Source organism: Neodiprion fabricii, chromosome 2, assembly GCF_021155785.1.
Source record: "Neodiprion fabricii isolate iyNeoFabr1 chromosome 2, iyNeoFabr1.1, whole genome shotgun sequence".
Lineage (NCBI taxonomy): Eukaryota > Metazoa > Arthropoda > Insecta > Hymenoptera > Diprionidae > Neodiprion > Neodiprion fabricii.
The window spans coordinates 40,333,182-40,355,976 of record NC_060240.1 but is presented as its reverse complement, the minus strand read 5'-3'; the positions used below and the strand labels follow the sequence as shown (position 1 = coordinate 40,355,976).

At 44.6% G+C, this 22,795-nt stretch overlaps 1 protein-coding gene across 1 annotated transcript; it reads right to left on the bottom strand.

Annotated features, from left to right (window-relative positions):
* Positions 1–508: 508 nt before the first annotated feature.
* Positions 509–22,425, bottom strand: LOC124174747. The gene is made up of 7 exons (XM_046554186.1): positions 21,492–22,425; positions 14,424–14,636; positions 14,200–14,338; positions 4,833–4,959; positions 3,953–4,001; positions 3,583–3,762; positions 509–3,508 (listed from the first exon to the last, which is right to left on the bottom strand). Exons 1-7 carry the CDS (start codon positions 21,791–21,793, stop codon positions 730–732), a joined length of 3,789 nt encoding a protein of 1,262 aa, XP_046410142.1. The 5' UTR covers positions 21,794–22,425; the 3' UTR covers positions 509–729.
* Between the last annotated feature and the right edge of the window lie 370 nt (positions 22,426–22,795).

Here is a 22,795-nt window from a genome sequence, read left to right as displayed (position 1 = left end):
GTTTCGTATACCCAAGAAATGAAAATGAAAAATGAAAGAAACGTGCTACTTTATACCCATGTTTGAATTTCCTCGGTCAAATATTTCTAATAAATTTCTTTTTTCATATTTTTAACCAAGTTTGCAGCTAATCAATGCTGCTTTGCGCTAAATACTTGTTCGATAAATATCTCTCCACGTTGAAGAACGACCTTTGAGTAATTCGCTCGTACTGTGCGCGCAGTTGAGTAATTTGTGCCAAAATGGATATGATTCACTTTGAACGATTGGAAAAAAGAACCTGTTTAGTAACATTTTTTTTTTCTCTCTCTCCGATCGCAAATCGTCGTTTTCACTTCAAATGGGTATTGAAACGGGCTCAGGAATCGAGCCTTGCGTAATTTAAACTCTGGTATAACGATTGATCGTGCCATACAAGTAAACACAAAGCTCGGTTTAGCCGATGCTAATTGGTATAAAGTGCTGAGGTCGTCGGAAGATCGGCGTGAGCAACCGCAGCGGCATTCTCGGGACGTGCCCTTGTTAAGCATACACTTATAGGTACATCTCTGTAGTCGGTGTTGGAGTTTTTTTTTTTTTTTTCATTTCAGTCTATGTGGTCCGAAGGCTTATAACTATGGAAACCTGAACTGCGAGGTGTGTCTCGCTATAATCTATTTTCTCCGCGAAACGATCGGTGCCATATGGCTTCATGGTAACATTGATCACGTCTACGTGCTAAGATCTGCATCAGGGATTGACGAACTGCGGCATGGCGGGGCTGCTTTTTCTCCTAGTTTTTTCCGCCTGATCGTGCGACGCTACCAACGAGTTTGGCGACGATTTTTTCCCACCCAATTCGGGGGGATTTTTACCGTTGAATTTCTCCATCGCCCGGGTGTAAGAACCCGTGCACACTTTGCCCCAGATCTTTTTCTCCTCCAAGCTAACAGTCGACCCCCCCTTAGCGTCGTTGCAGCTCTGCAGTTGCCCTTTATGGGACCCGTCTCCTCCCGATATTTCCCACCCAGGGATTCGTCGCTGCAGGTTCTTACTCTCCAGACCCATCGATCCAATGCCGGTTGGACTCTGAATTTGGCTTTTATTAACGCGGACGTCCTCCCAGGACATTCCGATGTCCGACTGGACGCTCGATGGAGTCAGGCAGCTGCTCTCACTCGAGAGGGATGCTGACCTAACGAAAGACGGCGGAATGCCGAGCTGCATCTTCCTGTTGTCCTGTGTCACGATCAGCGGCGGTTCGCTCTTTGCCCTCTGTATGGATGGACTGCCGCCCCCGTTGTTGTTGGCATCCTCGTCGAGGGTCAAGTTGTCGTTCAGTATGATCTTGGCGATCGACGTTCTCTTCCGCAAATTCTCTAGATTCTCCTTCGGCGACGTTTGAGAGTTGTCCACTCTCTGCAGGATGTCCTTGAGGTTCACGGTGTTATCCACCTTCGGTGTCGGCCTCCCGTCCTCCTTTCCCGAGGTCTTCTTCATCCGGGTCGGAGGTTCGATCTTGTCTTCCTTCTTACAGGTCGCAACATCCGCGAAAATATAGTTCGCCACTCTTTCGTTGTGGCTCTTGGTAGTCGTGCGGTTCTGGTTCGTCGTTTCAGCCTTTGCCGGTCTCTCTTTCGTTACTTTTCCACCCGATGTTTGATGATCCGCTGCTTTTCCGAGCAAGGCAACACCGTCAACGCACTGCTTGTATTTCTCATCGATTTTCACGTTCTCACGGTCTTCCAGAGACGTCGCAGCATCTTCGATACCCCCTATTTCTATCACAATCTTAACCCGATCCACTGCATTCGAATCCTCACAATTTACCGCGCTCACCGAACTCTCATTCGATCGTCGTGTATCAGAGGTAACGTTCGCGGAACTTTCGAAAATATGAACACTTTCGTTATCCACCGCTGACGCGTGATCCGAAGCTGTTTTATCGTCATCGTCGTCCTCGTCTTCGTTCCCGGAGTCGTCGAAATTCCTCTTCGTCACGCCCTCGTTTCTCTCGTTCATTTTCCTCAGTTCCTCCCAGTTCTTCCTCGGCTTGTAGCTGGTCTTTCGCCTGACTATCGTGCTCTCCGTGATGTTTATATCAGGTATGAAAAGCCTGAGAGCCTTCGGCCCGGTGGGAAAATTGACCTCGTTTATTCTCTTCTCCGTCATAATAGCCTCTAGGCTCGTCTTCGAGGCGACCTCCTGATGCTTGTTGAACGCCGAAACCAACTGAGCAACCGTGTACTTCGGTTCGTCGTTCTCCGACTCCGAGTGATCGTCCTTTTCGTCGGAGTTACCGGAATTGTTCGAATGACTCGATATGTCCGAATTCTGCCGCTTGCTAGGCTGCTTGACTGACAACCTGTTCGGGGTTTCGTCCGAGTCTTCCGTCAGCGTGTCAGACTCAACTGACTCGATAGATTCCACTGACTGCAAGGAGTCCAGATTACCTTCAGAATCGTAAGAAGGGTTTTTTGTGGCTCCAACTAGTGACTCAATGGTCAGGGATTTTCCGTAAGCGCTTTCTGGCTTCTGGGTAGAACAAACCCTTCCATTACCCAGGGAACGTTCAACTTCTGGCTTGTCATTTTCCGGTGATACGGCTCCATTCGAGTTTTGTCCGTTCGGATGACTGGAATTGGTCTTCACCGGATCTCCGCTCGCTCCAAGGTTCACTTTAGCGTCGTTCCTATTCCCGTCCGTTTTAACCTCGTCTCCACCGGTTTGGTAGAGCGAATCCGAAGTGTGGCCCGAGTCCAGACTCCAATCCGCAGACCCGAGGGAAGCATTAGATGCCGCGATGTCAGCGCTTAGTTGTTTGAAAACGGGAAGCATATCTTCGGTTCTTGCCCTTTGGTTCTTCCTGGTCTTGAGGCACTCCAGGCTCCTGTATATGTCCAGGACTCCTTGGGACTTGGAGAGGCTTTTGAGGCCGTATAGCTTATCCCGCGACCTGCTGAAGAGCGGATTCATCACGTGCCGAGGAATGTTCTTCGCCATGTTCAATAGACAGAACTGTGACTGAGTCTCGCTCAAGTTTCTCATCCTCGAAAGGATTCCTCTGCTCGGTCCGTGGCTCAAGTTGGCGTGAGATTTGCTCTGCGCCTGACTCAGCAGGCCTTGAGTCTGCTCTTTGTTAAGCAGGCAACTTTGACTCAGCGCAAACTCGGCGTTCTGATACGTTGACTCGAGGCTGACTTGCGAGTCCGACGGACTTATGACGCCGTCCTCGCTTCCCGGGAGGCTGATTTGACTTCCGGTCATGCCGTAGCTCTGCAGGCACATCTCGCTTTGGCTCAAATTTCCCCCGAGTCCTTGGATCCCCTTGCAGTTTCCCTCCGACAAATTCGCGTGGCTCCTCGCTTGGCTCAGGAGCGTCGCTCTCCTCAGGTTCTCCCGGCTTACGACTCGTTCCAGCAACACCTCTCGCGACTTTGACAGATACCTTCGAAGGTGCGGCGAAGCCTGAGTCGGAGCACCGCGGAGCCAATCGTGACGAAGACATTGTTTGGCGTTCATGCGTGCTCTGTGGAAAATGAATTGGAGTGCAGGAAGCAAAGAATCAGAGTCAACGATAAAGACCCGCGAAAGTCTGCTCACCTAGGATCCGGCACGAGGAGTCTGGCCACAAAGTCCTTCGCCTGTGATGAAACGTCCTCGAATAATTCCTCTGGAAAATCAACTTCACCGAGTGAGATGTTCTGGAAGGTTTCCTGGTCTGTGTCTCCTCCGAATGGTGAAAATCCAGTCAGTAACACGTATGTCGTCACTCCAAGGGACCTGTGGAGCGTTTTTCTCGATTAAGTATGGCGTAAAAACGGTGATGCAGTTTATGGGCAGGTGGATCGATCGCTAAGTTCGCAGAGTCATTTTTTCTCAGCCTCAGGAAGTATAACAAGTGATTACTTAACCCAGACTTATGAGCTTGGAACAAGCTTTTGAAAGTATGCAAACGTTAATGAGTACACACCACATGTCAGCTGCCAAGGTGATGGGCTCGTAGTGCAGAATTTCGGGAGCTGAAACGAACAAAAATGGTATTTACTTTAGATTGAAGTTTCTGCGGCTGATCTTGGACCTAAGTCAACCAGTTCTTTATCCCCGGAACGCGTTGCATGATTCGATCGATTTTCGCGTAATGACGTACACCGGTAGAATATCGCTAGAGCGAGTGTATACATAGTTGAAGTGTGCCAGCGTCATATATTTATTGACTAAACTCGTGGGACCTAAGTAGGTACCTTAGTATGGACAAAGACGAGGCATACACGAAGCGGCAAACGGTGGAATGACGTCATGTGGCGGGCAAGCAGCAGCACGGTATACAGATGCCGTTTAAAACTAGAATATAATTTACCAGCAAGATATGCGGAGAGAGAAAGAGAGAGAGAGAGAGAGAGAGTGAGAAGAATATCGTGGTATAACATTCTCGCAAACCCAAACAACCGATAAATTCGGTCGTAAAAGCCGAGTGAAGATGCTATCATCGCCGGCGGATTAGCGGTTAAAATACGATTGCAATAAACGTTATTTTCTATTACCAGAAACGTTAATGTCGATTATTCTTTCTCTCGTTTCTCCGCATCTTCCGTCCGTTATACACTTTGAGTAGGTATAATAGCCTTCTCTTCATCCTTGCAGAGCTGCAGCTGATGCACCAGCACCAGCAGCAGCAACAGCAGCAACGACCGCTTATATAAATCGTAATTATTATAGCTAGGCCAACGTGTCAATTAATATAGATCATTTTATACTGATCAATCATCGTCGGTTAATTGCACCCTGCCTTAAGGAGATCGGGGCCAAGTCAAGACGAAGGGGAAAGAAATTAATACGAAACAACCACTTACCCACGTAGTCCGGCGTCCCGAGTATCTCTCTGACTTCCGTTCCTTCCAGCACAACTCGCGAAATCTCAAAATCGCACAGCTTCACGTCGCACTCAGGGAAAGCCCCCATCATCACTAAGTTTTGAGGCTGAAATTTAATTTGTTGAATAAAATTCAGATCTGGGATAAAAAACGCAGACTTGACATTTGCAAAACAAAATTAGTATTTTTAATAGAACGTTTATATGGTTATTAAACGACTTCTTATTAGATTGAAATAATCAACAGCTTAAAATAAACAAAATAGTTGATTTAAAATGGGAATTTGATGATCGAATGGACATTGGTTAAATTATTCATTTGTAAATGTTACAGTGTCACGCAACCAAATATTTCATGGATTGTATCAGATCACCATATTCGTATACGAATGCGATGCGAAAACGATTTGATGATATCAACCACCAAACAATTTATTCGGATCGAACGAATATTGAGTTGTCCATGAAGCAAAAAAAAGAATTCGGTCAATTCAAGAGAATCTTTGTTCATCCGACTGGACTTTTCTTTGAAATGAGAAATTTTGATAACCCCCTTGATTGAGGGAAGCGAAGAGGACGGTTCGTTGACACGGAGGTTAACGAGAGCAAAAATGACCCATCTTCAATTTCCGTGGGACAAATTTCTACGAGCATAAGGTGTTTTTTTTTTTATTTGGCGTCTGGAGTCGTGGCCACTGAATGGCTATAAGTTGACGTATATCTTGAAGTTACGAGTTCTGCCTCATCCCAACGTCACGGTGTCCATATACGTGGAATGTCGGTCCAAGAATAGCAACAAATAATCTTGTTTTTCGCAGTCCGCGTGTCGTCGTAAACGCGAGTCTGCGAATAAACCCACTTTACATCCCGTTTTAGTGGGTGTGAAGCGTAGTTGTTAACTATCCAAGGATTGGACTGCTCCGTGTCTTCGCGCCTCCGAGGATTGTAACCATTTGCACGGGTCCATTCATATCCTTTGGTTTACAACCGGCGTCGGAATTTCGTTCGTAATTTAATAGTCTAGCTGTTCAAAGCAGCGAAGCAGCAACTGAATCCTGGCTCAAAAGCGATCATAATCCAGTCAGTTTTTCAGTCATTGCAACCTCCATACCTCAGTCACTGTATAATATTAACAGCCGGCGCAAATCTTCACGCTCGAGTTATTCTCCGCGCTCGGATAACGTGCGTTCGGTAATCAGAGCCGATTAAAATGGCCAAAGGAAAACGGTGAAAGCCTGCTGCACGCCCGGTAGGCAAACTTGAACATGTCGACGATTGGCGTAGGCGCCGTTCTCGTATAAAAGCGATAACAGTCTGTTCGCAGGTAACTCCCGAGGGACTGAATTCATTGATGAACAAATCGTATATTGCTGTTTTGTGAAGAAAGAGAAGAAGAAAAAATGAAGAGAAAGAGGAACGATTCTCACTCGAAGTGGAGCAATTGCCTTCTTTAACCTCGGGAAAAGGCATTGAACTCCTTTTTTTGTCTTATCGTAAGGAACAAACATGAGACCGACGAACTTGCGGATCGCTGTTATGCCTACATCTGCAGTAATTCAGCAACGTCGTTTATCCCGAGTATAATGCGCATCAAGTTCCCGCTCGGACCGGAGATTACGACCGGACCAAATACGCGGCCATAAGTAGACGCTACATTTAATTACGTTATTAACTCAGTAATTACCGGCGTGTTTCATGCCGCGCCATATTCGCAGCCTGCCGCAGTACAGCCTGGTAGGTTGGTTCAATTCGCGGAAAAATCCGATGCTGCGGACTCTGGTTGCTGAAAATAAGGATCAGGCACGTGCAGGGTAAGATTGAGGAAAAAAGGATTAAGGAGAAAGCGAAGCTGACGATTAAAAAATGTCAAACACTAAATTGTTGTTAACAACGTAAGAAAAATTACTCCGTCCTAACATGTTTTCATCCACTTCGCCATCGTAATCGCAATTTCTTTCCCTGTGTTCGTTGACTTGGTCGCTGATTGACTCGTGATGATAATTTCTGTCCAAGATGCAGTTCCGATCTTGGAAATCGTTGTTCGTCAACCACTCCAAGAGGCGCGGAGCAGCTTCCCGTAGCTAAGTCTCTAGTCCAACTCCGGCCGATATTCCGCGATCAGGAAATAAAACCTACGCGCTTCGAAGTGCAACTGTCGCACAGCTGCCTGGTTTACTTGAGAAAACATCGCTATCATTTACATAAACACGGCACATGCTGTTGCGATAAATCTTCGTTGTCTAGACCTGCGCCCGCGTAAACATACGCTATTCGTACCGAGTGGCGAACACGAGACGTTGTGTGTGACCATTGAAATTTCTAGTTCATTGTGAGAGGGTATCCGAAACTGGAGAAGTCGCTTTTTTGATCACAAATTATTCCCCACGTGGGATCCGGACGTCTTCCAGCGAACAGGGATTCACTCTCACATTTTCACAACTTTATCAACGTCTTTCAAGTGAAAAATATTCGATTGAATATGTATGCAGCAAACGGAATATTCCGTAACTTTGAAACTGATCAAACATCGATGACAGAGGTTCATGTTTATAGTCTGATAAAAGAAACCGATTATTCTGTCACAAAATCGAGTTTATTCAAAAACTATTAAAACGTACAGGAACTTCAAAATGTTCAAACTCCGTTTTAGGTTATCGGGTAAAAAACTGCTTCACCCACCAAAATAGTGAAAGAGTGAAAGAGAGAAAATGGATATTCTTTAGTCCGCAGACTAAAAACGCGTGTAATTCAGAACGCATGCTGTCATCGGTGAGTATAATTCACATGCTGGTTGCATCTTCGAACTTTAATATTAAACCTTGACTGCTCGTCGTGTGGGCGAATGAATATTCAAACTCCGTGTTTATCTGAGGTTACTAATAACAATAGCCAATGGTACGTGAAATAAAACCTGCGAAAATAAAACGTGATTTTTATTTACTATCCCGCCAACTTTTCCACCACGAATTTTAAGTAATCGTGAAAAATTACACAGATGTATTGAATTATTTTCGAATCCTCTGATTTCAATTAATTTGATTTTAGATGCGTAGTTATTTCTATTTTTAGTTTACGTAATCTGACCTAAATCTCTATACTTGCACCTTGCTTTCCATTGCTTCTCTGTATTTCTTATTTCGTACCGCTGTACAAATTTTTATTGTTTCCCCGTGTCTCTTACTTTGACTGTTTTGATTTGATTTCTATTAATTTCAGGTTTTTTAATTGTATTTTATTTTCTAGAATAGTATTTTTGGATTTCTCCTCTTTGAGATACTTTGTCTTTTGTAACTGTTTGGTCTAACTAGTTGTCCAACATTCTCATGGACATTAATAAATTCTTATAACAATACTAATTATACCATTCATTTGGATAGAGTTTTAGGATCTTGAGAATTATTTAACAATAATTTGAAACATGTCACACAATTTTTCGCAAACAATATATAAATCACTTGAAATTCGTTCGAAGAATATCATTTTTTGCCAGACCGCATTATCACTTACAGTTATAAGTGGTGACTTGGCAAATTCTTTGGATAGACTTATATATACGTATAGGTATAATTGATGACAGCACAAAATTTCTTCAACTCAGATCAACGTAATATCAAGTTTAAGTCCCGGAGGATTACACCAATACAAAGAGTTTCAAGGATTCTCGAGATCAAATTTTTGAAAATAAAAAATTGTCCAGATCTCATCGCGATTTGAAAGGTATGTATATTAAAACTCCAGAGTAGAACTCGCGAATGACATAATACGGATGAAAATATTATCAACAATGAATCCCGGCGAGATATTGTTAATCATTCGTAAAATTGACATAATTACATTTACGCACGTACCGCAAACGGCACCGAGTACGCTAATTATAACGTACACCTTGAAAGCGGGTCTTGTATACACGTCGATTATTCATGTAACTCCGAAGCGCGTCTGAGGAGCATGTGGATAAAACGTGGATCATTAATCAGGAGGGTCGGAATCGGCGATATTATTCGAGGAACAAGGCGTAAATGCTTGCCTACGATCGATTCGAATCGTTTCTGAAAGACATTCGGCCGTTTCGCGTGGGCCGGTGATCCAGGCCTCTAATTACGCGTATCGGTGAAAATCTTTGACTCGGACGTTGCCGGAAACGATTATACATTCGCCGGTGATAAAGCGAAGCGAAACGGTGCAGGTTACACTTCACAGATACACCCGAAGCTGAAAGCACGTGGGCACATCTCGAAAACATTTAAATTCCCGCGGTCATTAATTACCGATCTATCTGATTCCGCGTATCGGTTTACAGCGATTCCGGGAATTTTTTCGCGATTTCTTTCGTCCCGCATGGAGCATTGAAGAATCTCTCTGTCGTAGAAAAATTTCTAACCATTCGATACTCGCAGGCTGATAATCGTTGCCGAAATCGTCGCTTCGCGTCCAAATTTTTTGTATTCTTGTTCCGACGTGCAACCCAAGCGTCCTTCTCCGATCTCGCGCCTGCGAGTCGAGATCGTAGGCGGAAGATTTCATAAATCTGCGAATACAAGGCTGCGGTCTACTTCGGCTCCGAGACGTTGCGAAAAAAGCTCGCCAAGATCGTCTCCGACGTATCACGCCTCCGTTTTCCACCGATTCCCTTCGCGCAAACAGCGTAGCAAAATCGAAAGAATCTTGGATCATGGATCTTGGATCGCTCGTACCAGACCGGGCGCTAATCTACTCTAGAATAGCGCGAGCAGCGTTCGCGGAGAAACGGAGGCGGGAGGCTGACGACGGTGGACCAGGACACCAGGTGTGATTCACCAGGTAGAAAATACAGGGTGTGGTCAACGCCTCGCGTAGCGTGGGGGCCAGTCGATCGCCCTTAACGACTTCCACCCAGCCGGCCAATTCCGATCTGCATTGATAGACCGGATGCGAAGAACGCGGCTCGAAGAAGGTGAAGAAATCGGTTCGTCCTTGAACGGTAGCGTTCGCAAGACCCTCCGCCCTTGAACTTTGACCGTTTAGGAGGATCATTTTTGGACTGGACGTTACCGGTTTCCAAAAATTTATTCGCGGTTGGTATTAAAAGAATAAGGAGTTGGTCGGCGGCGTCGATCAGCGAGCTTAATTTTAATTCATAGTCGTTCGAAAGTCTTAGGGGAAACGAGCTCAAGGCAATTGTGAGAAAGAAGAGGAGAGAAGATAGCCGGGCAAAGTTTATTATCCGCAATTACGACGACGGTGAATAAATAGCCTCTGCTAGCTCGATTTCGAATCGAGATATCTTGATTAGACGATTTTTCGACTATCGAGGACGAGGCTCGCCGAATACCCAGCGGCTCTGGTACAAACTCGGTTCGCGTTTCTGCACTTTACTTCGATCGCCTGCATACGTGCTTATCGGCACGCGGTAATCCTATATGGTGAATACCGTAAATCGCGGTTGACGCTTTTCTCATTTAGAAATATTTCTATTACTTCTGACCGGGAATCGACGTTGCTGATCTACGGCAACCGGCTCGGATTAATCCAATTTTAGATCCATTTGTAGGTATGCAGTGACGATGATCATTCTCTATTTTTATTCATTCGGCAATTTTCCATCGCCAGCATCGTAGAGTCAATTATCGTACCGAGTAATTTGAATAATCCAAAGAAGCGGGGTGAAAATTTTCTCGGGATGTTTAATCCCTTCGAGAATTCCAACTCGTTGCAGTTATGCTGCTATCTTGGAAACAAACAAGTCGTCATCTTCTACTCTCACTTTTGAACACGTTCTCGCGCGCCAAATACAGAAACCGAAAGTATGACATAAGGACAGACGCGTTTTCCTTTTCTCTTTTTTTTTTTTTTTTAATGCGCGTACCGCTGTTTCGCACTGGCTTTCAGTAATTCGTTAGCTCAAGGTCATCCACCCCCTTGAGTAAGTTTTACGATCTCGGCAGTCGGCCAGATCGTCGTTTCAAATTGTTTATGCTAGATTACGGACATTCCTTGAAATAAAAATGAATGAAAAAATGAGAATCGTGACTGTGAGGCTGTAGTAATTCACGTGTAGCCAAAACAACGTTACCAGGGTGGCCACACACCCTTGGAAAACCTGAAAAACACGGAAATGTCACGGGACTTTTAATTTGTTTATGGAAATAACTACAAATATCATATTTCTATGATGGGAATTGGAAATGGATTTTTTGAAGTGGCTAGTTTACTGTTTTTCGTCGTGAAAACAAATTCGCTTAAACCGACATTTTTCTATATTATATTTATCTTCAATTGAAATTGAATTTGGACAGCACACAGAGTTAATAAGCTGAACGATTTAGGTTTTAGTAACTTAATGGAACTGGGAATATGTCAGGGAAGACTAGGTTTTGGATCCTGGAAAGCCTGGAAATGTCATGGAATTTTCGACACAAAAATTCACGGCCATTTTAGTTACCGCAAACCCGGTATGGAAAATTTTTCTTCGCGACATTTGCAATGCCTGCAACCGACCTCGGGCTCCAGTTGGCAGCACCGATCGAATCGTTGAAAAGAAAGCTTTGCAGCTTGGCCCAGCAAGTTGTATAGGATATTCCGTGTCAAAACGACCCTCGCCGTATTTAATTTCAACCTCCGGTTGAATCGGTACATCATCAGTTATAGTTTTTAATCTAGGCAGTTTCTCACTATTAGACAAACAGTATATAACATGTTTATAAAATTGTGGTTTAAATTGTTATACCGGAAATAATAATATTCCTGAGAAATGCCGAGAGGTTTTGATATCACGTTTCGGGAATAAGAATCTATCAAATAAAACGGTAAGAAAAAAAAAATGAAAATTCAATTTCCTATCTGCAAACCACCAATTGTAAATAGGTTTTGATTTTGAAGAAGCAAATTTTCCATCATATACATTATAAAAGATTAACATTAGGGCCATTTTTTCTTCTCACCAAAATAAAAAAAAAAACATATTTCAAAAAAAAATTTTAAAGAGAGTTAATCGCAAAAATAAATCATTCCTGTACAAAACGTGTGTAACAAGTGTATGAAAACCATTTAAACTTTGGGATTCGATTTCATGGCGAAAGGCGGGGGGATCAGAGACCAAATTTGAAATAAGTTGCGTCGCATTTCGCGGGTGGATCGCCGGTGTCGAGGGTAGGTATAAAAGACGGGCGCCACGCGACGCGCGTTGTTCCCGACCGGCCCGTGAAGGCTGGACAAATTGATCAAATGATCGATGAGATTTCCCGGGGACCGCGGAACGCTGGGCCAGCTTAGGGCCTGCCTCGAGGACCCGGCGCGACTTTCTCGCGGTCCGGCATTATACGCGCGAGCCGGTTCTCTTTGTACGCCGTATAGGCAAGGCCCGAACAAAGGACGCTCCGTGCGACCTACACTTCTGACCGCACTCATTTCCTCTCCTCCTCCTCATCTCGAGATCCCGAGATCTCCGTCCCGCTGCCGCAAATCGTCAAGGACAGGTGCTGCACTTCTTCTTCTTCTTCTTCTTCTTCTTCTTCTTGAACAAATGGCTGTGGTCCAGGTGAGCCGCACTTTTGCCGGATTTTCTCTCCTCTATTCAAAACTGTCCCCAATCAGTCGCCGATAAGTTGGCAAAAGTTTCGAGTTGAAAGCATGTGTCACGTGTAGTGTAAAGTCAGAAAAGTGTCGAAATGGAAAAATTAAGAAACCGAGTTTAAATAGATTTCAATTAATGAAACAGGCGAAAACAGGAAAGCTGACAGACATTGCATGTCAAAAGTTGTTGACGAGCGTGCGAATCAGTTGATTTCTTTTTACTACTTCACTTTTTTTCACCATTTTCGTTCAACTTGATTGACCTCAATTCTGGTTGTTCAATCTGTATTTCGTACCTCGTAATCGTTGATTGGACATTGTTTTGACCTACACTCGTTTTGACTCCATCCTAAATTCTACTCAAAGATACATGTAGAGTTCCTAGTTGGTGAGAAGTCGATCGAATTCACTTGAAATGCATTTTATGTAGACGTTGGATGCGAGGAAATGCGGTGAAATCGTTACAGGTGTGAATAAATTTACCGATTTTCCATTCCCACCACTTTGAGAGTGGCAATTAGCAATCGAGCTTCTGAATATACATCGAAGAATCAAACGAGCAAAAAAATTCGACCCAGGATCCGTGTGCGATGCTCGCGACACGCGGAAGCCCGACACTTTGGTAACGGGTATATAAGGTATGAGTCGGTTTGCGAGAAAGGAGGATCCTGTCCTGTTCTCGGTTTATACGACCCTTTGTTCCCCACAGCGACGCGCCGTAAATGGAATTCCAATTTGTTTTCACCCCGAGCTTATCGCGGAACGGTGTCTCGAGCGATACAATCCGTGAATCACAATGCTTGTAACGGGCGTCGCAATTAAACGGAATTGCAGCAGATGCAGCGAACTCCGGCATTGCACTCGCTCCGTATCCTGGTACGTACATTCCGTATGCGCGTATCGTTGTGTGCAGCTTGGGGGTATTCGGCGAGGATGAACGCTACGTTTTCAATTCACGATCCTTGACTACATACGCGATACTCAGTTTTTTACAGGCGGTCCCGAAGACGCTGCCATGGAATTCCATTCGGCTTGTACACGTTCGTCGATTGGTTGATTGGACTGCATCCGGTGTATATTCGTGTTCTGGCAAATTAGCACCGCGTCATTTCAATCAAATTATACAGCATGACGCTGATACTGTTCCCAGATGCATAATCGATATATTTATATACGAATGTGTGTGTGTGTGTGTGTGCGAGTGTGTGACTGCAACTGCAATTGCTCGCGTCGAATAAGCAATAGTTGAGATCCTGCACTTGCTGATACATGGTCAAGTAATCATTCGCTTGGGTCGAACGAATAGGTATATCTATTTTTCATTCCGAACACCCTCGGATCGGTGCGTTCGTATACGCGCCGATAAAAGATCGGGCGATCTAGGCCCGAGATGAAATGTCAGAAGACGTTTTCTGATCCCGTCGATGCCTTTACAAGGCTTTATTAATTGCTCGGCATGTCTCACTCCTCCAGCGGCAGCCTACAAGACGTCGGACTTTGCGCGTCTGATCGATCGATCGATACAGGTATGTATGATCTACGTATATGCGAGAAAATTTACCCATCGATCCAGCCATCGATCAGCTGCGCCGCTATATATCTGCGCTTTGATTGACGGGATTGCTCGCCGAGCTGAATACTCGAGAGTCTTGCGTCAGGATAGCCGGATTAATGCGTAAACCTTTACTTTTTTTTCGAGCGAACGAATATCAACGCGTCCGCGGACTTTCGCTGCGCTCGATTATCGCTCCGTTCACCACGTCTGTGAAACGTCTGTGAAACGCAATTGCACCAACCTTTATATCCAGGTGAGCGATGTTCCTCTCGTGGAGATAGGCGAGGCCTTCCACCAGCTGTCGGACGAAGTGGACCACGTCGCCTTCCAGAGGGACCAAGTCGCCGTCTATCAGAGTCTGAAGATCACCTCCCGGAGCGCTGGAAAGTGGAAGTGAGAATCAGAACGAACGGGTTTACGTGCTTTCTTCCTCTTATCGCTTCGTCGGTATTCCCCCAAACTCACAATTCCATCACCAGGATGATTTCCTTCGGGGTTTCGTAGACGTCGTGAAGTCGGACGACGCGCGGCGACTGGGAACAGAGCGAGAGGAGAGCTATTTCGTGTCGAAGTTCAGCGCTGCAATCGGCGTTGAACCGATTTCTCGACGAGTATTTTGCCGCGTAGACGATCCCCGTAGATCGAGATCTGCATCGGTAAACCTTTGCCCATTGTCCGCTGCAAATTGGGATAATCATAAACAGGCGTTACTGCGATAGATTTTTAAACATTTTCATCTTGGACTAATTGAGGAAGTCAGGTTTGTGAGTTCAAAATCAATGAAATTTTTTTTATAATCTATGCAGCATCAATTCACCACCTACCCTGACGCGCCCTGTACCATTTAAGATATCGAACATCGATAGTTATTCAAAGCAAAGAGTCAAAAATTTGTAAATGTCGTTGAATTTGACAGATAGCTGGTGTAAAATCGAACACAGCGACAATAGTTCCGCCGCTCGTAGAGCTTGCAGGCGGGGAATGATTAATTCGACGATGTAAATGTCTGGGTTAGAAAAGGTTTCAGGGAATTGAATAATTGGATTCACGTGGTCGCGCCGTGTTCCACGTGATCAACAGAGGCAATGATTTAAGAACCATGGCAGGCAGATTTCGTTGTAACAGGGATCGGACAAGGCTGGCGCCGCGGCGCTTAGCGTGCCCGAAGGCCTACTTGCGCGTTATTTTATTTTCACCGTCAGGCAACGGATAATATACACGTAACGAATCGACTTATCGACTACGGAAGGTGAGTTGTTCCCATCGGTCGTTTGAACCTCAGTCGATTGCAAACCGCTGCACTAGCTTCAAAGCGAGTCCTGACTTTTATCCCTTCCTTATAAATTCGAACTCAGGGGAATCCCATATGCGTAAGGTGGATTTGAAAAAGGGGCACCGAGCCTCGGACGGATTGTAATAAATTATCGAAATAGTTACAAGGCTGCGGAAGGAATTTATTTCTCTGTGGAGCGGGCGACCCGAATGAGACGCTGCTTTCGGTATAGATTGTTATATTTAATGGTTACAACACGTGACTAGGCCGTCCTACAAACACGCACTCGCACAGGCAAGAACTGCCGAAGGATCAGCGATCATGTTCCCAGTGACAATGGCGGCATGCTGGGAACCCTCTCGCCATGTTCTTTGACCAACGACAAAACTGATTTATCGATGCCGGTTCCTTATACGCCACGCGCAGCTATGAGCCGAGCCTGTAACGATACTTCTGGAAGTCTCGATCGATTTCATTTAAACAAGATCGCTCGGTGATGTTGCAACTCGATTGCAGCGTTCCTTCGATATTACAAAAATTCAACGGATTATTTAACAAAAGACTTGACGCGCGATACATGCGGTACAAATTTTGACATATTTTGAGAATTACTCGAAGATCTTTCGATTCTTTGTCAAATCTAATAAATCTTCCGATTCGGATTATGAACAAGTGGAAGCGATAATTTAACATTTGCACAAAAATTTTTATCTCCGAGTTTAACGTGGGTGTGTTTCTATATATCTTATATCATAGTGTTAATTTTCTTCTTTATTCACCTCTCGCTTTCGTTAGAAGGTATATTCCGATGGACGACAGTTGAATCGAATGATTGATCCTATTTTGGCGGACTGTTATATCAGCCGCTGATTTTTATTCCTACGAAAAGATTTAAGATTCGTTAGATGTTAAAGTTTGGCTTTTCACTTCGGCCAAAGTAACAGCGTGGGCTTTTGAAATTCCGCACGAAACATTGAAGGATCGTGCAAACTGTTGGCTATAAATCACGCAAATTCTCACTGTTCGTACAATTTTATGATAAACAAACGCGTTTCAGCCCTGAAACCCGGGATAAATAATTCGAGTATATAATAGAGTCAGAATCCTGACTCACTTACTTCCCTATTTGCCGCAGAGTCGATAAAACACTGTCAAACACCTTTGGACTTGCGATAAAAAATTAAAGTCAAAATTACTTTCGAAACAATATCGAAGGCTCGTTCGAGTCGTTCGTCGTGCATACCATATAACGTATGTGTAAATATTAAACTGGCTAGATTAGAGGCGAAGCAAACGTGAAACGCCGCTACAACGTGAATATAGGTGAACCACCTCCTGACACAGTCCGGCACTTCATTAATAATGCATCAATTTAGAATCCGGTATATACCGATTGGTGTTCAGCTGTAATATCTATTTTATCCCGTTGAAATAAGAGAAGTACGAATTTTATTTCACTCGCTGGTTGCCGATTATGTGAGCTTAAGCGTAGCGTTGATCTCTCTGACTGCAGGTGTTGAAATCACCTGCCAGGTACAGATTAGAATATATCTTAGATTGTAGGGGTGAACGGTAATCGCGCTCTCGTCTCAAAACGTCTCAACATTCATAGCTTCTCGAAATTAAAATTCACCGCAATTTCCATTATTCGCAAATTTCTCTACAGCAACAATTATTAAATCCGCCATCATCATTTATCGAGTGAAGAGATCGTCTACGAGTTTCTAAAAATTACATATCTATGGTATGCCTAAATGTATATTCGGAACGAGAAGCCGACGACGAAGGATACGTATCAAAGCTGCGTTATTTCTTCGTCGCGCGATTTGACTAACAAGATAAGAAAAAAAAAAAGAAGAAGTAATAAAATTTTAAAAAATGCAGGAACAGGATTTCGCGATGAGGATGGCAAATCGTAATGGACGAATAAGGCTGTCGCTTGTTAAAACAAGCTCACGATGCGGCTTTTACGCGTTCTCAGGTTGCGTGCAGCATCGTCGAGAGTCGCCCACCGCATTATATCCGCAGGTCGCATCGAGGGTGTCACTGTACTGTTAATGTTCCTGTTTCATCGTTGTAACATTTCCTCATTATTCTTTACGCTCCTTTATTTACTCCCTGCGGGAGAATCCTCGGCAGCGGCGAAATTATGCCATAAAATACTCCCCCTGCGGCTTTCGCATTCCGCGTGTAATAACATACCTTATTCCACGACACAGGACTCGGCGGTCCTGACGAGCGAAACGACTTCGTGCTCGTGACAAATCGAAATTATAACACCGCCGCGCCATGGGCAAGCTGCATTTGACACGGAGAAGTGCGTCTTATTCCCATGGTTGTTTGTAACCGAGCGTAGAACGTTAAACGCAAAGTTGACACACGGTGTAGACGTCTGGAACATACGTCATGCGCCGCGGATACAGGTAGGTGCATAAAGGTTGCAGAGATGGCGACTTGCTAACACGAGCCGCAGGTTGGTTGGTACACCTGGTATGACAGATGTGTATCTATGTGTAATCTGGTGGTACGCGACTAGCGTGACGACGCCGTGCATTCGTCGATTCATGAATATTGCATGTGTGTTTTCCACGCCTCAAACTTATGATTACGATTACTCTCTTGTGCACTTATCGCAATTATTGTCACAGTGATCTACCTCGCGAAACTTCGTACGCTTGGTCGTGTGTGTCGCTTACGTACACGCACGCACACACACACACACATGTATATAAACATTTCTGGAAGCAGAAAAACAAACCAGCACATAGATCTTATCGGAGATTAGTATCGAGAATGCCTGCGTTGCAATTATTACGCGCGTGTATGCAGAAACTCGTTTTGTGTCTGTGCCGTGAACTTAATCCGTGTCCATAACTCGTTTCGCTATCCTAGACAACAATAAGGCGGCGCTTAACTCGCGTTTATTAAAATACGCGATCGCGACGAGTTCATTAGCGATTTAACCTCCGCGCTGTGAACGATCAGCTTTCGCAAATTTACTCCTTCGTTAGCGTTCGCGTATTTTTAATCATCTCGGTAATGAGATAACAATTTTCTTTTTTTAAATTAATTCTAGATTATTCCTCGGCTACAACGTTACAATTATAATTTTAGCCTTTGAAATGATTGATCTGATAGTTTTCATTATTTCAGGGCTAATTGTTATTCAGCTATAGCTGTTCTGGATGCCGCTGTAAGATATCGATCAGAGTTATGCGAACAGTGAAATTACATGCGGTTGTAAGCGAATACGTGATTGGGAATTAGCAATTACAATTGCAATGTAGGATATTATTGAGGTTGAATTTATTGCCAATTAGGTACCCTCTACAATTGAAATTTGCAATCGACGCGAATAAACGGTCGCCGATTGCGTTCGCAATTTAGCAGAATCAGTTATACCGTACAATTACCATCACCAAGTTACAATACGTTACAATTAGCATATAATTGAAGCGAAGTCTCACATCGCCATGCTTGAATTTTCGTCTTGTCCTTGAAAGAAAATTGTTTGCAAATCGTGCCCAAAAATTTCGCTCTTCGTGAAATCGTGTCGACGATAATTGTCTCGATTGCGTTGCTTCTAAGTTGTAAAAAAAAAAAAAAAACACCAAAAACTATGTAAATAAATACGATCGTCAAGGAATTACGAAGAGCCCGATGTACGTCCAGCTTCAAACCAGCCGTCGACTCCGACTTTATGCATTAGATTAGATCATTGCAGCGTGCCGCAGCACCTGCTTTGCATAAAGAAAAATGCAGCAGCAAGCAGCGTGCGTGATGTCATTCGACTTCCAGTCCGAGTAAACAAAGCGACGTTGACGAGACGAAGATTTTTCGAATTTTCCAATTCCGCGATTCATTATTATTATTATTATTATTATTATTAATAATATTATACAGTTTTGGGTAGAAACGTGAACGATCCCGCGGAGATTTAAGACTCGACGAAAAATGCAACCTTTGCACGACTGATAAATCCGTGGGGGTTTAATCGGTTTGCGTAACGCGACCGGCGACCCGTGCGATTCCGCCGCAGCTGAATGGCGCGTGATTTGAATGATCGCAATATAATTATAAAGATAGGTTATAACCGCCGAGCGCTTTGGACAGCCAGAAATTAGCATATTATCAAGTAGCCATTCTCTTCCAGCCGCATGTTCCGTTTCAACACTGACGATCGCTCACCGTCGCGACGTCGTTTCGTTGCTGCGATAATATATCGATCTATCGGCACGCACAACCGGCATCTTTTGACGGCCACCTATTGCCGTCCGATAAAATTCAAGACGCGCGAGGGGTAATAAATGTGTAACGAGTGCGTGGAAATCCGTTTGCGAGTGGCACAACGAACCTTTGGCGAATTGGCACCGCGCGCCTACACGCCGCGAATTATATTCGTTACTTCCAATCCCACGCACCGTTTAGGCGATTTAGGTTTCTCGCAAAATGATCCGGCCAATTGCTCAAGAGATTTGTGGCTTCATCTAGGCCGAGAATCTTGTTAGAGTGTCACACCTGCTCAAAATCACGCCAATTCAACGCCAGAGAAGTTATCCAAGTCTTTGGATATCGATTATGGACACCGAATCTGTACAGTTCGATCGACTTCTCGCGATGTTAGAAATTCAAGACTAGGTCAGCTCTGCGATATCTTTCCGATTAGACCGTTTGCTGTGAATAATCGCTGTACAAAAAAAAAAAAAAAAAAAATTAAGAAATTAAAAAAAAATTGAATGGAATATTCGTAAGACAATTCAATCAAAGTTCTCCGTCAAAACTCGTCTCTGTACGTACAATGTTGGGAAATATTCCTGCGAAACTTACGCTGTTCAAAGTTTTGTTTTTCTTTTAAGGTAACGAAGATCCGGCTGGCCGTAAGAAGTGAATACGGCCATCTTTTACGCGTGCGACGCAGAGACGGTGTTAAGTATGTAATACGTATATACGTTGTACATACTTGAGTCTATATAGTTATTAAAAGTCCAATTTGCGCAGCGATATTAATTGGCGTAATAAAGTTGATTAATTCGCGTCAGATAGGCCTAACGCAAGTTTCCGCCGTACACGTGTCAGAATTATTATAGGTACGTTGCGTGACAAATTGAAATAAAACGAAGTCAATTATTAATGAACACGACGAGCTCGTGCCGCCGCCGCCGCTGCTGCAGCACCGCGTTATTATACGTATAGAATTATATCGCTACTCTCGACTGCGTAACCCGCCTTATGAAAATTCAGCTTCGTTTCGTCGTTCCTTTTTTGCCACTTGACAATATTTTGCAACGGTCACTATTACAAACTTCGATATAACCTGAATGCAAATATTCGTCGAGAGAGGCGTTCCCGTGTATTTGTATAATATTGAATAAAAAATTGTTTCATCCTTCGTTTCCGATCCAGGCAATCGGAAACAATTGAAAAAACAGTCTACTCATTTTTCAACAGATTTTTCCTGCAGGACGATCAGAGACTGATTTATTTTTTTACAAATTTAAAAATATTAAAATCAAGATATTGAATCTGGAAGGGGAATATTCCGATAATCAAAACGGGATTTCGAATCGTTGAGAAGATTCGCCGACGCGGATGAAAAAAAAATTCAAATTAATCGGAATGCAGAAAAGGTGGGTTAGATTTTTACGGGAATGGCCCATATAAACGCATGGATGCTGCGAAGTTACGGTATGTTTTGCTTTCGAGGCTCGAAACGTGGGCGACGGGACAGTATCCACAGCTCGACATACAGGTGAGTGTTGAAACATTCGGTCTGCTGCGGTCCGGCTAAAATGAATCGTGCCAACCGATCCGATACTTGTAGGCGTCCACGGCTGCCCAGTCGACGCATTAATCGTCGATCGGATCGGTTCTGACCGAGCTAACAACTTTTCAATAACTGATCTCGCGTCAAAACAGCCCGCGGTCACTGTTATTATAATTATAGCGCCCTTCGTCCTTCGTCGCGCGTTTTATTTCATTACGATTTGTTCAAATACGATATACTGGAACGATCTATAGAAAGAGATTTATCGAGATCAATACAACGTTTGTTTCTTTCTGTAATTTGAATATTACAAATTTTCCGAATTTGCATTGTATTCACTTTATTGTGATCAAGATCATCAAATGCCTTGCCGGGATCAAAAAGAAATACGGAACGATAGATCTACCGAATCAAATCTTTTGCATCAAGGAAATCGGTTGAAAAATGATCGGTATAAAATCGGCGTAATTGTCTTAAAAAAAATTTGTCGACTCACCTGGCGAAGGGCTTCGGATCGATTTCGTAGTGTTCGGAAATCGGTCCAGTCTTGACGACTCGGGCGAGCTGCGACTCCTGGACAAGGACGAGGCCCTCCTTGACGTGTTTCTCGCTCCACTGAACTCTGCACCTTCCGCGACAGCGTTCGGCCCCGCCGTTTCGATCGAGAGTCCGTCGGCCCTTCGAGGGTGACGGTGAGTTCGGCGTCGGTGCCGATTTCCCGGATCGGTGCTGCGGTCTGGGTGAAATTTTCCTGGCGGAGGACATCGTCGGAGCCTGATGACTCGAGGGGTATATCATGTCAGCAAAAATGGTGCCAGGCAGAAGGGCGCCGGCGCCGATCTTGCAACGTCGATTTCGGAATCGGCAGCGCGCTCAAAGCCTCGCGTTCACCAGTCGACCGATGGCGTCAGCACAGCTGATCCCATCACGAGCCGACGGCGCGAATTCGCAAGAGCAGCACCGATTTTCAAACTCACAGTTCCGCGATTTACGCGAAAAGAGAATCGGCGGACAATCGAGTCGATCTGTGATAAACGCGATTCTTCAACTTCTCTCGCCGGTGTTGCAAGCTCGAGTTTCACCGCACGCACTGACGAGCGACACCGTAGAAATCCTACTTTTGTTTTTTACTCTCCCTACGATTTCGAGGACTGTTCGTAATTGCCGCGCGCGACTGCGGTAATCGGCACAACCGGAAATCGTTCGGCGAATCGACGTCTCGTGCAATCTCCGTACGAAACCGCGCGAGCATTAATTTCACATGCCTGATCGGCGAAACCTCCTCTTCGTCCGTTTCCTCTTCCTCTCGAGAGAGGCGCCCGTTCTCTCGCTCGCTGCTGACTTCCTGCGCGGTCCAGCGCGGATACGTTACTGTCGATCCGCGCCAGCATCGTCCGGCTCCTGCACCGCGGCTCCGAACCGATCAAAGTCTTTACGATCTCCTCTCTCTCCCACTCGAGGCTGCGTCGAGACGCCGCCGCCGCCGTCGCGACGCCGAGGTGCAGGACACTCTGACGTAGGTGGAGCCAGACGCCGCGTTTTCGTTGTCGTTGTTTGTCCGCCGGTCGCCAGACTCTGTTGACACTGCTAATTTCCCTCTTTATTAAGGACATACGGGCCGTACAGTCGGGGCAAAAATCTGAAACAAAGATCGACACATTCGCACGTTTCTGAATCAAATTAGCTATTTTTTATTACCATCGGAAATAAGTGTGATCTGTGATACGGTAAAATATTTATTGAACCCTGGATTTGGATTGTAAATATCGAGTTACCAAGCAAAAGTAACAAAAAAAAACA